The 16675-nt window shown below is 50.5% G+C and overlaps 1 protein-coding gene across 1 annotated transcript in view; it reads right to left on the minus strand.

The window, feature by feature from the left end:
- Positions 1-10507, minus strand: part of DTX4 (deltex E3 ubiquitin ligase 4) — a gene marked incomplete at its 3' end in the record, with an annotated part of 30933 nt that extends 20426 nt beyond the window's left edge. Inside the window, exons 1-2 of the mRNA XM_079707932.1 lie at positions 10238-10507; positions 1352-2075 (exon numbers count right to left, since the gene is read on the minus strand). Coding sequence (XP_079564058.1) covers positions 1352-2075; positions 10238-10448 — 935 coding nt within the window. The 5' untranslated portion in view covers positions 10449-10507. The remainder of the gene's footprint in view (positions 1-1351; positions 2076-10237) is intronic.
- Positions 10508-16675: the final 6168 nt, after the last annotated feature.

Genomic DNA, 16675 nt, shown 5'->3' on the forward strand with positions numbered 1-16675 from the left:
GCCTGATGATCCCCATTCCACACAGGGGGAACATGGACCTTGCAAAGATTCCATGCCTCACCCAGTGGCAGAGGCAGGAGTAAAGGCCCGGCCTCACGGTCTGCAATCTACCCTCCTTTCTTGTCTCCTCCCGGCGCTGGGCCTCTATGTGCAGAGATCTTCCTCTGGGCAGCCTGACCTTCACACTCTTGTGTCCAACCTACCTCTGAACCATCCCAAATGTCTGGGGCTTGGGTGGCAGGCAGGGCCAGGCTCCTCCAGAGAAAGGGAAGACTGGACAGATACAAGAGGCCAATCTCACAAGAAATCAGGGGCTGGCAGGCAAAGGCTACGGGTACCACATGGACCTGCGTCTCCCCCATTTTATGATCAGGACGACCAAGAGGATGATAAAAAGCAGTCATAACAGAATCTACAACATCCCCAAGTTGTCACAGGAATGACTGAGAACTGCCTGGGAGGTAGTAAGTACTCATTAAACACGGGCTGTTATTCCAATCTGGAGGCACCAGAGGAAAGGGACTAACCCTCACTTGGCACCTACTGTATGCTGGACACTGTGGTATGTGATTGACAGGGAAGTAGCATGGCTGAGTGGGGAAGAGTCTGGGCTCAGACTTCCTGAAGTCTGAATCCCGTTCTCTGCTGATGATTAGGTATGTGCCCTGGAGCGAGTGAAACTCTCATGTCTTCAAGGGTAAAATGGGATCAAAAATGCCTACTTCAGGGGCTTCCCTGGTGGTGCAGTGGTTGAGAGTCCGCCTGCCGATGCAGGGGACACGGGTTCGTGCCCCGGTCTGGGAAGATCCCACATGCCGCGGAGCGGCTGGGCCCGTGAGCCATGGCCGCTGAACCTGCGCGCCCAGAGCCTGTGCTCCACAACGGGAGAGGCCACAACAGTGAGAGGCCCGCGTACCGCAAAAAGAATATAAGCCTACTCCATAGACTTGTTGTAAGGATTAAAGCCCCCAAACTAGAACATGGTGGGAGCCCATGAATGTTGCCTGCTATTTCTTGGTAGGCATCACCTCCCTTATCACTGCAACCCTAACATGAATATCATGGCCAGCATTTACAGAAGTTGGGGCTCTGTGATGTTACGGATCCGCCCCTATCACAGGGCTAGGAAGAGGCAAAGTCTCCATTAGAATCCAGATCTGCTGGATCCCAAAGGCCACATCCTTGCTTACCCACCACACCGTGCTGCCTTCCACCTGCAGCCAGGGGGTCAGGTGAAGACGAGGAGGAGCTTAAGCCTTGGCAGCCCTTCCTTCATCTCTGACCCGGCTGATCAGTGACGTCTGATGCCCCTGATCAGCTGATGCTCAGAGGCAGCCGTGGAAGCACCTACCCGGAGGCGATCAGCACCCGGGACTGGGCGATGGCCAGTCGCTGCAGGTTGGTCCGATTCAAGGTCGCCAGGGCCACCCTTCCGGTCTTGCCATTGGCTGCCGGGGGACTAGTAGGGGAGCCCGCATTCGCCCCTGCTGGCGTGCTGGAGGCTTGTCGCCGGATCACCTGTGATGGGACCGTCTTCACCGGGCCTCGGATGGTGCCCGTGCTGTCTAGTGGCTTGGCCCCGGGGCCTGCTGGGGGAGGCACCTTGACCACTCCAGACTCGGGCATGTTCTTGCGGGCAGCCGGGGGCTGCAGGGGTCCAGCGCTCCCAATGGCCACCGCGGCCTTGACGCTCATCACCAGGACGCACTGCGGGCAGGAGCAGGGCGCGGCGGGGGGCGCGGCGGCAGGCCCCGGGCTGGCAGGCCAGGACTGGGCCTTGGGCAAGGTGCCAGTGACCATGGGGTAGATAAGATCTAGCCGCCGGCGGACGCGGCGCTGGCGCTGGGTCTGCCGGTTGATCTGGCCCATGGTGCTGAAGTCAATGACGTAGCTGAAGCCGATGGAAGTGAGGTCGATCCAGGGGTGCTGCTTCTCGTAGGCGTGCTGGATGGTGATGCCCACTTCCATGTCGTAGGGCGTCCAAGAACCATTGTCGTTCTCCCACTCCCACACCACGCCCTTCCCAGGGGCCGAGGTCGGGTCGTAGTACTTGCGGCGAACTGGACGGAGGGTCCCTGTCAGAGTGGGACAGAGGAGAGGATCAGGGTCACCAAGGGATGAAACTGGATTGTGTTACGTTAATAGGCAGACATTAAACGAGTCCTACAGTGTGCCGGCACTGGGCTGCCTGTTGAGATATCAGCTTTGAATGAGGCTCACTCCTGTCACTTTGAAGTCCAGCAGTCACAGGGGGGTGAAAGCAGATGAGTTACACGGGGAAGGATGTGGGAGATGGTACAGGGACCAGAAAGAGCACTTCCTGGTTTGGAGTCGGGAGACCTTAGTTTGCAGCCAAATTTGATCACTTAATATAACACCCCACAACCTTCTTTTCTCCCCCAAGAAACAAGATGGTAATTCCTTTGCTGAGTTTTTGTGAAATTAAACGTGGCTCACTCACTCAACGAATATGCATTTGTCTGTGGCAGGACCTGGATTTCTCACGCGCCCTGTAATTTGCAATAAGGTATATAAAGCCCTTGACACGTGCTAGGTGCTGAGAAATATCATTTCCCTTCTTCCTTGATTCTCCAAATGCCTCAGCCCCGAAGGCTACAGAGGAAATGAACACAGGGTCATGGGACCCTAGAGGATAGAGGAAGACTCTGCCCCCACCCAGGAAGGCTGCCCAGGGCTGGGGGCGATGGCTGGCTCTCTGGACTTCTTTGGGTGTGGTAAAAAATAAATAAATAAAAGGTCAGGTTGAAAGAACGCTCTCATATTTCCCAGCATTAAGTCTTATATCAACAACTGCAAGAGTGATCATAAGAATAACTTTCTATTTATCTAACGTCTTTCCCCTCCCCCCCACCAGAAGCTCAACCCTCCTAAAGATAGGAGAGTCTCAATTTCGATAGTCTCACAGTGGGTGGGATGGAGGCGGTGAGGGCAGGGAGGAGATTAGGGTTTGTTGCAGGGGAATAGCACAGCAGGAACGAACCTGCAGGACTGTCAGGGAAGACTAAGCCTGTAACTGTTGCCTCTTTCTCCTTTATCTACCGGAACCTTGAATTCAGATCCATGCCCAACCAGGGCTCATTTCGTGGATATTAACATCAAGGCTGAAGATGCCTGGTTCAAGGCCGGGTAGGGAGACTGGGGAGAGCTCCAAGGATGCTGGAATCTCTGCATCCGTCAGCTTAAGCTCTATCCATCAAAGTGGTGGGAAAAGGCTCCCCTTCCCTGGCCTCTGACCCACCCCCTCCTCCAACCCAGAGGGAGACACCAAGGCCGGGGACAGAATCTCATTCAAGGGGGGAAGAAAAGGAACAATGACTATTCAGGCCTTTGCCAGGTCATAACCCCCCACCCACCCCCCATCTCCAAGCCCCTTAATGACCCAAAACATCAACATTCAGAGGCAGGAGGGAGAAGCAGAACAATCCCCTCCCTATTCAGCGCCAGGAGGCCTGCTGGATGTGGGGGGAGCAGGAGAGGAGGAGGAGAGGAGGAAGAACGGGGTGGCCGGTAGGCCCCTGGTTTGCCACCATTTCCTTCCTAAGGCGCCAGCTTGCTGGGGGACAAAGAGCACAGCCTTCGGATCCAACAGCAGAGTTTCCGTCCCTTCCAGCTGTGTGATTAAGTCTTAGTTTCCTCATCTGTTTGGGTCCTGGGTAGCTTCTTCAAAGGGTGGATTTGAGGATTAAATGCAGGAATGAATATAAATGCTAAGATAATACCTGTCACTTGGCAAGGGCTCAATAAAAGTTTGGTGATTATTATTGTAATTTATCTTCTATTGTATGTCTTAGCAGGATGGAGAAGTCACCGGGAAAGTTTAGTCCAGGGGATGTGAAGTGTGTGTGTATGTGTGTGTGTGTGTGAGAGTGAGAGACAGAGACAGAGACAGAGACAGAGAGAGAAGAGGAGGGCCAGAGAGAGAGTTTAAACTCCCTCTTTGCACAATCTTTGTTACTTAGAAAACACCTTCAGCTATCCTATCTCATTTGATCTTCCTGGCAATCCTGTGAAACAATGTTTAAAGGTGAGGACATTAGGTTTAGAGAGCTTAAATGACACTATTTTATTCTCTCTCCAGGGTAGCAGGGACAAACAATGCACTTGACCAATTCTCATAAATGCGCTTAAAAGGCATTTTTCACAATGGTGGTGTCAGTCCCAGCTATGCCTGGGAGTTGCCCCAGAACTTCTGGAAAGTCTGCCCTGCCTCTTTCCAGGTTTATCCTCCTCTCTGCCCTGGACAGATGCCCCCCCTTTCCTCCTGCATTCCCTCAGTGTTCCCTGACTCTCCACTGCCCCTACTATTCACCAGGTCCCGTCTATCAAAATGCCCTCCTTTGCTGTTTTGATCTACTGAAATTTTCCTTATCGTTCAGGTCCTATGCCATTTGCCATCCATTTCTTGAAATGCTCTCCTAGTCCTGGCTCCGTCTTCAAGGAGTCTGGGGTGCACAGCTGCTTATGCCTGATGGGCACAAGCATCTTGGCACTTTTCATATCAGTGCCTAACGCAGAGTCGGCAGTAACGAGGGCTCCATAGACGTGCTGTGATGGGGTGAGGACTTCTGGCTACGTTGGCATTTGATCATTTATCCCATATTGCTGAGTATGCATTAGGTGCTGTGAGGAATGCAGATTCAGGCACGCCTGAAGCATCTCCCAGTCTAAAACAAGTGCCTGGTTATGAGGCAGAATATGCCACCAAAAAGGGTGTCAACGAATGCAATGTTAGCTGAAAAGGTAACCACAACCCCACCGTGCTTCAATCCCTTCCACGACTTCCTCGTAGGTCAAGACCAAGATGCTCTCCACCCACAGCCTCTGTGGTCTCCTGGAATCCTAATACACTTTGCCCACATTTCTGCCCCACTGGCCTCCTGCAGACTCTCGCCACTGCCTCTTCTCCTCTCCGGGCTGCTTCACAATCTTGGTTCCTCCCCTCACACACTCTGGCATCCTCCTGGCTACCCATCCTTCAGATTTCAGCTCACTTCCTCGAGGAAAGCTCTCTGGGTTGTCCGACCAGGTAAAACTCCTGCTCCTATATTTTACACTGTCTTGAGGTGCAGTTACACATTTATTTGTGTGATTCATTTGATGAATGTCCACCTACCTCATGGGACTCCCGATCTCATGAGGGTGGGCATCCAGGAGTTTGCTTATGGCTGTAGCCCCCATGCCTAGCGTGTCCTGAGGGCTCAATAAATATCCATTGAAGAAAGGAAGTAATCATAATTGGGAGAACATGTCAAGAAATGGAGAGCATAACAAAGAGCGCAGGGCCTGAATGAGAAGGAGAACTTCAACAGGTGGAAATGATGAAGAAGGGAATCTCAGCAGAAGGGACCTTGTGAACAGTTGGCGGGAGGGTGTCTAAGGGAATGCCTGAGAATAAAAGGCACGTCTGTTTGGCAGGAGTAGAGGAAAATATGGGCATACAGGAAGATAAACTCGGAAAGGTGTGTGAGAGCCAGGGCATAGGTGGTCTGGACTGCCAGGCTGTGAGGGCTTTTATTTACAGGCCACGAGGAACCAGTGAGGAGGTTTGTGACACAGAGAAGTGATGACACCAGAGCTGCTCCGTTTCTTAGTTCCAAATGAGAAGTAATTGGGGGGGGGGGGGGAAGGGGGAGGCTGCTGGCAGCAAAAATGAAAAGCAGGTGATAGACCAGAGGGACCCTACAGAGAGGTAATGGGTAGGACCTGACCACAAGTAGCTGAATGCATTCCAAGTGATCCAGGATCACGTGTTTTCGAATCTCCTGGGGAACAGACCAGCAACACCCTCCAGAACTGAGGGCCGGCATCCCTGGGAGCTGGGCCCGGGAATCTGCACGTGAACAACTGCAGAGTGTTCGTCACGTATGCTCAAGTTTCAGCTTCTACATGCCTGGATATATGGGGCATCCGAAAAGAATGACGAGACGAATCAAAGACCCCTGAGGCTTTGACCACGGGCGACTGGTAAGGTAGTGACGCCATTTAACAAGAACAGGGGTGTCACAAGGAAGAGCTGATTTTTGGAAGGAAAGATGCTGCGTTCAGTTCAGCCCTAGAGGGTTAGTTAAAAACAGAAGGCAGACCTCAGCACGCAAGCTGTGGGACAAGAGAGATGGTGGGATTACATTCTCTGATTATTTTGAGATCATTCCATCTGACATGGGCGAGTCCTGGAACTTTCTATAATCAGGACCCTGAATTAGATGATCTGAGGAAATCCACTGGGTCCTAAGGTGCAGTGTGACCCAAGGACAAGGCTTTTAATGGCACAGGGATAAAGGATTTCACAGGCTAAGTAGGAAGAGAGAGGAAAAAAGCTTCTTCCAGCGACTCAGACACGTACATCCCAAAGCACCCAAGTTGTTCTGGCTCCTGGGAAATGAGAGACAACACCTTTCAGCCATGACCCTAGGACTCCAGGGCATTTCACCCACGTCCATACAACACTGTGCTCCTGTACCCAGGAAATCCCAGGCCTCTCTTACCAGCACCCCTCACCCCCACTAGAATGTTCCATGAGGGCAAAGACTTGGATGGTTTGCTATCGCTATATCCCACAAGCCTGGAACAGTGCCTGCATGAAGTAGGTGGTCCATAAGTGTTCACCAAATGAAGTAGGACATGGGCACTGGATTCAGAATCTCAGCTCTGCCATGGACTAGCTGTAAAACTTTGAGCAACTTCATCTTTTTCCACTTGTTTCCTTTCCTATGAAATGAGAACAATGGGTCCTTCATAAGATGGCCGAGGATGAAACCAGATAATGTGTGCAATGTGCTTGGTGCCGCCCTCATACATTAGCTATCATGTGGTCGTGACATGTGCTCCCACCGCTCTTGTGCTCATACAGGGTGGGGACTAAATAAAAATCAGCTTCTATCAAACCCTTTAATCACTCTCCATCTGACTCTTGTCACTGCCTTAAAGACATAAAAGAGGCAAAAGTTGCACAGAAAACTGAGCTGGAAAGAACCCTCCCTCATACCATGTTACTTCTAATTAGCACTGGTGTAGAGTCCAAACCCATTCACCTGCCGATCTGCATGATGGGAGGAAAGGAGCCAGAAGGAACCTTAAGGCTGCTCTTCATTCTATGAAGGAGAATGAGGCCTGAGCAGTCAAGGGACTTGCTGAAGGTCACAGAGTAAGCCAGTGGGTCTGGAATGAGACCCTGAGTCATGTCTCCCACTGCAAGCCCGGGTCTTCCCCCATCCTGCTGCCAGGCCCTGAAAATGGCAATGATCTGGTATGTTGGAAGATACAGAGCACGAGGATGTTGGAAGTTACCGGGGACAGAGCTCCGGCCACTGCCCTACAACAGAAAAAGGTCAACCCAGTCAAGGTGAATGATCCTGGGTGGAGAGGACCCAACAGAGGCTTTTTGAAGCAGCCAAGACCCCTTCACCTGTATCTAGCCCTGTCTCTTCCCTTCCTCCCCATTCTCTAGCCCAAAATGCCTAGAGGAGACCAGCATAGCATGCAAATAAGCTCAGACTCAGAGATGGTCTGGGGAAGGAGAAGGGCCCAGGACAAACAGAGGTGGGCAGAGGGTATCTGCAACCTCCCAGCCATCTCCCTGGAGACAGGCTGGATGAGGTCGGAACCCAGGGGAGTGGAGAGTCTGAGGACTTCCTTGGCAGCAGGGCAGGCAACTTCTGAAAAAACACAGCTCCCATGTCAGGAAATGTCCCCACACAGAGGAGGCAACAACAAAAAAAGAGAGGAATCGCCTCTGGGCAGGGGACTTCCAGCTCTCCTTTGTTTATGGGGATGTTTCTGGTTCCCAGCTTCAAACTGTGGCTTGGGGATGGTGGGTAATTTAATTAAACATTGCCAGGGCTTGGCCGAGGTTGCCTGGGAGCCGGTGGTTTACAGTTCCTACCCTGTCACGGCTTCATCAATGAGCTATATTGAGAGGAACTGTGTGTCTGTTGATGGAGAAGACAGAGGAGGGGCCTGTGAGCCCAGAAACCCAGAGATTCTATTCTGCTTTGACAAGCTCCCTGACAGACCCAGCAAGCCTGGGAGTTCAGCCCAGTGCCTTCTGCACCCAGCGCACCCAGCGCGGGGCCTGGCCCTGAGGATGGAGGCTCTCAGTCCACGTTGGCCGATCAACCATTAGAATGAGTGGATGATACCAAAGCAGTCTGAATCCCTCAAAGTCAGACAAAAAATGTAAAACACACCCTGAGGCAGTTTGAAAAATGATCCAGGGCCAGGTCGGGTCTAAAATCTGAGGAGCTCCAGCCTCCGACCTAACTGTGAACCACCAGGCAGTGGGCAGCCTGTCCTCAGGGAAGGGTGGTCAGACCTGGGGGAAGTAGTAACTGTCCTTCAACCCAGTTTTCTCCAGAACTTCATTTCTGTAGTAAGAGCCCTTCAGGCCATGACCCTTCCTAGGAACCACGCCCATCTCAGACATCCCTAAACACTGATTAAACTTTCCCCCTTCTCAAATGTGGGACAAGGCCTGGGACCTTTAGGTCACCAAGGTGTCTCTCCATCTGCTGCTGAGATTTAGTCTGAAATAGAAAAGCTAACACCTGCCCATTTATTCTGAGCAGGACTGGAGTCCCCTGTCAGGTAGGTGTCTTGACTGTCAGACTCTCTGACCCCACCTACAGGGCTAGCTTCCCCCTCCCCCAAGTCTGATGCCTCCACCCTCACCTCTCCGACTTCTGTCCAAAGTACACAGTTACCTTCTCCCCCTGCCCCCTTGGCCACACTTAATCCTCTTTCTCAACCTCCCCACATTCCTCCTTATTCCCTCTTCCTCCCAGGCTCTCTCAGCTCCACCCCCCTCCCTTTCCCACCAAGGTTTAAGCCCCTCCAGATGCTAACGCTTCTGGAATCCTTTCCCCAGAAAGCTTCACTCAGTCGGTCGGTGTCTACAAAGTCCTTGGCAAAGAGGTTGTTAGGAGTTATGACCGAAGATGAGGACACGAGGGTGGAAAGATACCCCTTTCCCATGACAATCCTAATTAGCGCACAGGATGCGGGGGCTTTCCAAGGAGGTGGAGATGCCTTTGCTCACACAGCTGTTCTCTGACCCTCTGGGACTCTCCCAGTCCACCCCTCCGGTCCCTCCCTTCCACACCTGTCTCTCCAGGCTCCTGGGTCACACTCTCGGGAAAGCCGAGCCAGAATCCCCAAAACAACTGCCCACCTCTGTGAAGAGGCTACTGGAGAGACAGACCTGTCCCAGGTAAATTAAGCCTGGGCACCATGCGTGGGCCACGCAAAGAGATGCAGCCCCCTCTGCCCCTCACGCCAAGGACCCGCCACCCCGACCTCCAGCCTGCAGCCTCTCTTCTTGGCTCTGACCTGGAAAGGCTGGCCAGCTGGGATGTGGGATATGCGGTGGCCACAGTGGCAACTTGATTCTCACAAAAAGATAGGAGTTTAGTGTCCCCCATAGGGGACCTTTACGGGGCGAATCTTGGGGACAGTTTCTTTTTAGGAATCCTCCTCCTCCTCCTCCAAGGACAAAGCGATCAGCTTCCCAGCCAGGCATTCCGGAGCTGTGTCCCTCCCCATCCCCTCTCCATCTGCTCTGGCCTGTTGCTTCAACACTTGGAGTGCCCAAGCAGAGGCACTCACCAATGCCACAGCAACCCGGGCGTTTCCTGCCCTGGAATCCCCCAAGTCCATCTCTGTTCCCAGAAAGGCCCCTCCCTTCCCGTACTAGACTACAGTGAAAGCCTCCCGGGAATCCCTTCTTCCTCCCCCCAGGATGCAGCTGTGGGAAGCCATCCCACCCCGGAGGGGTAGAGGCAGCAAGGTGGTTGACCAGGGGAACGTGTGGCAGGCCCAAGGGTGCCTGAGGCACAGTAGGGTCAGTCAGCCAAGGTGATGTGTGAGGAATGAGAGCAGCGAGCCTCTCCTATCAGCTGGGATTGCTTGCGGGCTGGTGAGCCCCGGAATTTCTACAAGAGCCACCAAGCGTTTCAAAGGGGGGCGTGAAAGGGGGTTTTTTAGGAGCTAGGTTGAAGCTCGGTTTGCATAACCAAACCACGGATACTATTTGCATGGACGTTTATTGCAGGGAGTATCTTAAGAGCATCGTGGGGCGTCAAGCGCCCCCTCCACGAGCCCCTCTCGGTGACACCAGTGTATGGAGATGCGGACAAAGGTGGGCCCCGGTGGGCTCGCGACGTGGGAGACCTCAGGGCAGGCAGGGGAGGAGGCGCGGGCGGGGCAGGGGCGGCCGGCTCACCGGTGTCCTGGCGAAACTGGTTCATGGACTGCAGGTCGATGATGTAGGGCGCAAGACGGCTGTCCACCTGGCCCAGCACCACGCTGCCCCCGGCGCGGGGGCCGGCGCGAACCACCGCCTCGATGTGGTGGCTCACGGCCGGGCTGTAGGGACGCCAGCGGCCGTGCTCGTTCAGCCATTCCCAGACCACCACGGCCGAGGCCAGGAGCATGGCGAGCCCGGGGCTGCGGCGGCGGCAGCGCTGCGATGCCTGCCTCCCGGGCCCGGCGCGCCCGCCCTCCTCCGCTTCCTCCTGCGCCGCCGCCTCCGGGCCTCGACCGCGCCCCCCGCCCCGCGCCCCGACACCCCGGGCAGCCTCAGCTCCGGCCCATGGGCCGCCCCCCAGCCGCGCATCCACCGGGGCCCGGAGACCAGGGCCGCCGGGCTCCGACCACGCGCCGCCGCCGCCGCCCGGGTCCGCCGCTGCTGCCGCTGCTCCGTGGGGTCGAGTCGCTTCATGCAAATGTCCGGCTCTCTGCAAACTGGCCCCCGCCTAGCAAAGCCACCCGGCGGGCGCGCGGCCGGAGCCCCGGCGGCCGCGAGCTGGGGCTGACGGCGAGGCGAGCATCAAGCCCTCGCACCAGTTGCGCCTCGGGCACTGCAGACGCCGGGGTGGGATCTCGCCGCGCGATCGCGCTCGGACTGGCACGCCGAGTTCCCCTCCCCTCCCTCCCCACCCTTTCACCGCACGTTCAGTTGTCGCCGCCTGGGAGAGAGCTCCCCCTCCCTGTGGCTCCGCTCAGCTGCTTCTAGAATGAGTGGCCCCTCCCAAGCCCGGCGCTCGGGCAAACCCGCGCCTGCGGAGGGTTTCTCCGGTCCCTAGACGCGGAAAAGCGACCCCCCAGGACAAAGCCCCGGGACTGCAGCTGTCGCCGGCCGTAACTTTGCAGTCTCCCTCCCAGAAATGGAATTTTCTTTTTTCTTTTCTTTCTTTCTCTTTAATGCAGTGTGATCGGTGTCCGTACCGCGAGCTCCGAGACACTTAGTGTCTTGCACACTCACGCTCGCACGCACACGCGCCCACATCCGCACGCTCTCCTTGATGTGGTTGTATTACCTCATCTTCGTCCGCATCCTCAGCTGTCCGTCAAGGATGCAGAGCCACGCCCCCTGACGACTGGAGCAGGTGCCCTGGAGCTCACGCGCTCCCTGCTGGCCTAAAGAGACGCGTGCCGGCCACTGGCCACACACTAGTTAGCTCAACTAACTGGGCCTCTCTGCTTATGAGACCCAGTCCAAAGGGATGCAGCTATTTGAGAGGTGATGGATTAACACTGTCTATGTAGGGAACAAATGTGGTTTTTCTGGCCTGCTTAGACGTTACCAGAATCAAGAAGACACATGCTAAATTGATTTATTTTGCAGGATTTCTATGACCGAAAGAATGAGACACTAAGACAGACGCAAGCTAGACTTGGTTGTTTTGGTCTTCAATAGTCAACGTGGAAAATAATCTAAAATGGGTGCGTTCTGACTAAAAAGGTAGATTGACATCGGGATTACATATTAATCTTGCCAGAAAACACAAACTTTGTTTTGCTAAAGTTGCAGCTGCGTAAAACAATGAATTCATATGCTCAAGAGCCAGGATAGGATGTAGAAAAATAAAAGTAGACTATGTGTTAGGAACCGGGATTATGAAACTTTCTGAAATAATCGTTTTCTTTCATAACATATGATCCCTTTTGCTTTGGAAGATTTGCTTTCCCTCCTGTTTCTTGTTCTCTCTTGAATTATACCTGTCCTTTCTCCCATCACTAGTTCCTTCCAAATCTTTTTCACCCCTCTACCTTTATTCACCTCCCTCCTCACTGAGTTCTAAGTACAAAATAAAAGAAAAAAATATCAAACATGCTCTTCTTTGGGCCTCCAAAAGCACCAGGCTTGAGGCTACCTCTGAGCTTTGTTCTTGCTGGTCCTCTTGCCCAGAAATCTCCCCAGGATGACCTCCAGAATCTCCAGTAAACCTCTTCCCTAAGGCCAGTCTCCCAATCCAACTCAATCAACACCATTCGTTAAGACATGGAATTTTAGGGTTTGAAGGACAAAAGGAAAAGGAGTTAAGGCTATCTCAGTTAATCCTAACAAGAGTCACTATTATTCCCATGTTATAAATGACAAGGCTTAGGGAATTTGAGCAGTTTGCCCCAGTTACATGTTTAGCAGAGGGGAAACTGGTATCCAAAAAGTAGTTGGGCAAAAAAACCAAACCAAACCAAACAAACAAGCAAACGAAAAACTCACCTTGTTCCATAACACAAGTTATATGATGAGGAGATGGTGTGATAAGAGGCAAGATATATGGCAATGTAAACGTGCCTCAGTGTGAAAGAAAGGAAGGGAGAGAATGAGGATCGAGTGCTCTGAAAGGACACAAGGAGAACTGAAGAAAAGGTCACGTAAATTTGTATTGAGCTATTTTTACTTCCAATCATGAGACCAAGTGTATGAAGACCCTGGAAACTCCCTTGTGGTCTGGGAGGTACAGATCCAGAAACTATAAACTATCAGTAACGACTGAAGGGGAGGCTGGAAGTATCAGGGAGAAAACAGCATCTGACCAGCTAAACCAGAAATTCCCAAGTAGAAAAAGCCTAAACCTGCTAAAAGGGGTATGTTCTATGGGTGCTCAAAAGGAACGTGTATTCTGTTGTTGAGTGGAGTGTTCTATAAATTTTCATGAAATGCTATTGGTTGATGACTTTGTTTCGTTCTTCTTTAGCCAGGCTGACTGTCTGTATAGTTGTTCTCTAAATTATTTTTTTTTTTTTTTTTTTTTTTTTTTTTTTTTTTTTGCGGTACGTGGGCCTCTCACTGCCGTGGCCTCTCCCGTTGCGGAGCACAGGCTCCGGACGCGCAGGCCCAGCGGCCATGGCCCACGGGCCCAGCCGCTCCGCGGCACGTGGGATCCTCCCAGACCGGGGCACGAACCCGTGTCTCCTGCATCAGCAGGCGGACTCTCAACCACTGCGCCACCAGGGAAGCCCTTCTCTAAATTATTGAAAGAGGTGTATTGAAGTCTCTAACTACAATTGTGGATTTGTCTACTTCTTCTTTTAGTTCTATCAGGTTTTGCTCCACATATTTTGCCACTTTGTTGTTTGTGCTTTGCACATTTTAGATCGCTACATTGTCTTGGTAGATTGATCCTTTTATCATTATATAGTATCCTTCTCTGTGGTAAGTTTCTTTGATCTGAAATCAACTTTATCTAGTATTAAGATAGACACTTACGTTTTCCTTTTATCCATGTCTTCGTGGTGTATATGTTTTCCATCCTTCACCTTCAATCTGCCTATGATGTTCAATTTGAACTGAGTTTTTTAATAGACAGTTTATAGCTGGGTCATGTTTTAATCTACTCTGCCAATTTCTGCCCTTTAATTGGTGTACTTAAACCATTTGCATTTAATGTAACTATTGATACGTTAGGGCTTAAGTCTGCCAGTTTATTTTTTGTTTTCTGCTTGCTCTGTCTGTTTTCTTTCTCCTGCGGGTTACTTGCACATTTTGAAGATTCCATTTTGACTTATGTATAGTGTTTTTCAATGTTTCTCTTTGAATAGCTTGTTTAGAGGCTGCTCTAGGCATTACACTATATATTTACAACATCACAATCTACTAATGTAGTCATTTTGGCAGTCCAAGTGAAGTACAGAAATCTTACTCCCCTTTAACTCTTTTTACCCTCCCCCATTTATAATTGCTCTATATGCATTTAGGACCACATCAGTGTTACGTTCTGTCGACTGATTGTTTTTTCCCAGTTAGTTGGCTCTCTTCTTTTTCCTACAGTGTTATATAGTGCATCCTCACAGTGATGTGAATAATCCTCTGAAGTTAAGGCAAATCAGGTGGGAGAGTCCTGATTTGATTGCTGTTTCCAGATATGTAGTCAACTGAGTCACTGAGATGAGAAACAAATTTGGGTACTTTAACTGTAGTGCAGCTGTTCATCAGTTTCCCAAGGCAAAGAGCATGGTAGATTATATTTTCCAGAAATGGCCTCAACAATATTTCTGGTCCCATATACTCTTCTAGAACATTGTCACTCCTTTATGAAGAGGTTCCATCTGTGGGATCCTTAGCTGCGTTGTCTAATAGGGCACCACGATAGAAATGACATTATCTGACATTCATGGGTAGGTTATAAAAGACAATAAAATGTAAAAGCCAATATGGGATTTCAACTTCTGGGAAGAAGAAGAAGCAGACATACTTTTCCCTATGCCTCTAGCTAAGTACAACTAAAAACCCTGGCAAACCATGTGAAGACTCTGAAAGTTGGAGGAAAGACAGATCATTTAGGGACCTTGGGACCCAAGGAACAAAATGGTGGTGTTTCCCTAGTTTCCTTTTTGCCTAATATACCCAAGACTTGGATTGGAAGAAGCCAGCAACTTGGAAATGCCGTGGGCATGGACCCAAAACAAAGCAAAACGAACAAACACAACATGAAAAGCCTACTCTCTCTAATCAAAAAAAACAAAGAAAGGGGCAGCATAGCAAAGCTGAAAACTTTTAAATAGTAACCACTCTACTCTAGCCAAACAGCACAGAAAAACTGTGGTCCCATCCCCACCAGTGACCACAAAGGCTGAGTGGGGAACCTATGTCTTTGCCAGGCTGTCATGAGACACCCCAACACCACCAGCTCCTTGCTGATTTTCTCCTTCTGTTTTGACAGCTGAGTGACACATACACGTTTTCACTTTCATCACTTTTAAGCTTGCCTTTACTTTTTCTGTGTTTCATGTAGTTTGTATCCAAAGCAGTGGTTAATTTCTCCTTTTAAGGAGTTGTCTGCCTTTTGGGATTTTCCTCGGATGAATATAATCCTTAAATGTGGATGCCAGTCATCTTTCTTGAACTTGTCCTGAAGCCTCTCTGACCAGAAAAAGAAAGATTTCTTTGAGAGTACCTGACTTACTTGTCTTTAGAGTCCTGAAAATAAATACTTCACAGATCTAAATTCCTAAAGCAACTGAAACTTTTGCTTCTATTTTGGTACACGACGTACAGTTTTTTTCTGTGGAAAGTTCAGAATAAATCTCAAAACCTGGTGAATAAAATCTCATCAGAGTTGGACGTGGGACCTAAACTACAGACTAAGTATCCCATCACAACCTCTGTTGCAGGTAGGGTTCTCTAGAAAGCCAGCTCTGAGACAGAGCTTAGTGAGCAGAATATTTATAAAGGAGCATCCTTTGGCCTAACACCTATGAAGGAAGGAAGGAAAAAGGGGGCAAGGATTGGGCAAAGGGAGCTGTGCTGGAATGCAGGTCCTGTGGGCAATAAAGGATTAATTGTACCCAAAGAAAGATTTGGCCCTTTGCCCTTGGCTCCTGGGAGGTAACCTCTAAGCCTTTGGAATGTCCTCATTGATAAAAGTGTCTTTGTTTATCTGGCGGGCTTGGGCCATGACGGATAGTTTATACTAACACAATATGATATATGGTAGAGGACTTGGGGCACACAATATCAGCTTGACATTTGGAGGGGCTGGTGACTAAGGTCAGCCTCATGGGTGGTCAACCACATCTACATGACAAGCCCCTAATAAAAACTCTGGACTCAAAAGTTTGGGGAGCTTCCCTGGTTAGCACTACTCAGGCATATTGTCACAAGCCATTGCTGGAGAAATAAACACAAGCCACACAAATCCTCTGGGAAGGGACAGACAATGGACAGCTCCACACCTGTTCTCTCCCTGTCGTCTCTCCCTTTGATGATTTTTAAAAATTAATACGCTTTATCTTGGGGGCAGTTTTAGGTTTATAAAAATGCTTAGTGGAAAATACATAGAGTTCCCATGTAACCCATCAGTGCCTTACCCCTTCAGTTTCCCCTAATAGTAACATCTTGGGTTAGTGTGGTACATTTGTTATAACTGCAGAGCAAATATTGATACATTATTATTAATTAAAGGCCACATTTTCCATTAGGGTTCACTCTTGGTGTTGTAAATTCTATGAGTTTTTATATAGAACCCATAGAACATAGGTAGTTGTAGCTCATTACTGTTTTAAGTTGCAGTTTTCTAATGACATGTGACATTGAGCATCTTTTCACCTGTTTATTTGCCATCTATCTTTGGTGAAATGTCTGTTAAGATCTTTGCCCATCTTTTTAATAGGGTTATTTGCTTTCTCGTTGTTGAGTTTTAAAAGTTTTTGTGTATGTTAGATAACAGTCTTTTCTCAGATGTGTCTTTCACAAATATCTTAATCTGTGGCTTGTCTATTCATTCTTTCTCTTTCCCTCTGTCTCTTTCTCTCTTTAAAGTAACGGGAGCTTGCCCCAGCTGGCCTGCTGCAGGTGCCACAGGGCCCAAGAGGGACAGGAAGTACCTCGTGTCCCAGTGCTCAGGCTCACATGGACTTTCTCCAACCTCGCCAG

This window comes from Hyperoodon ampullatus (assembly GCF_949752795.1).
Source record: "Hyperoodon ampullatus genome assembly, chromosome: 7".
Taxonomy (NCBI): domain Eukaryota; kingdom Metazoa; phylum Chordata; class Mammalia; order Artiodactyla; family Ziphiidae; genus Hyperoodon; species Hyperoodon ampullatus.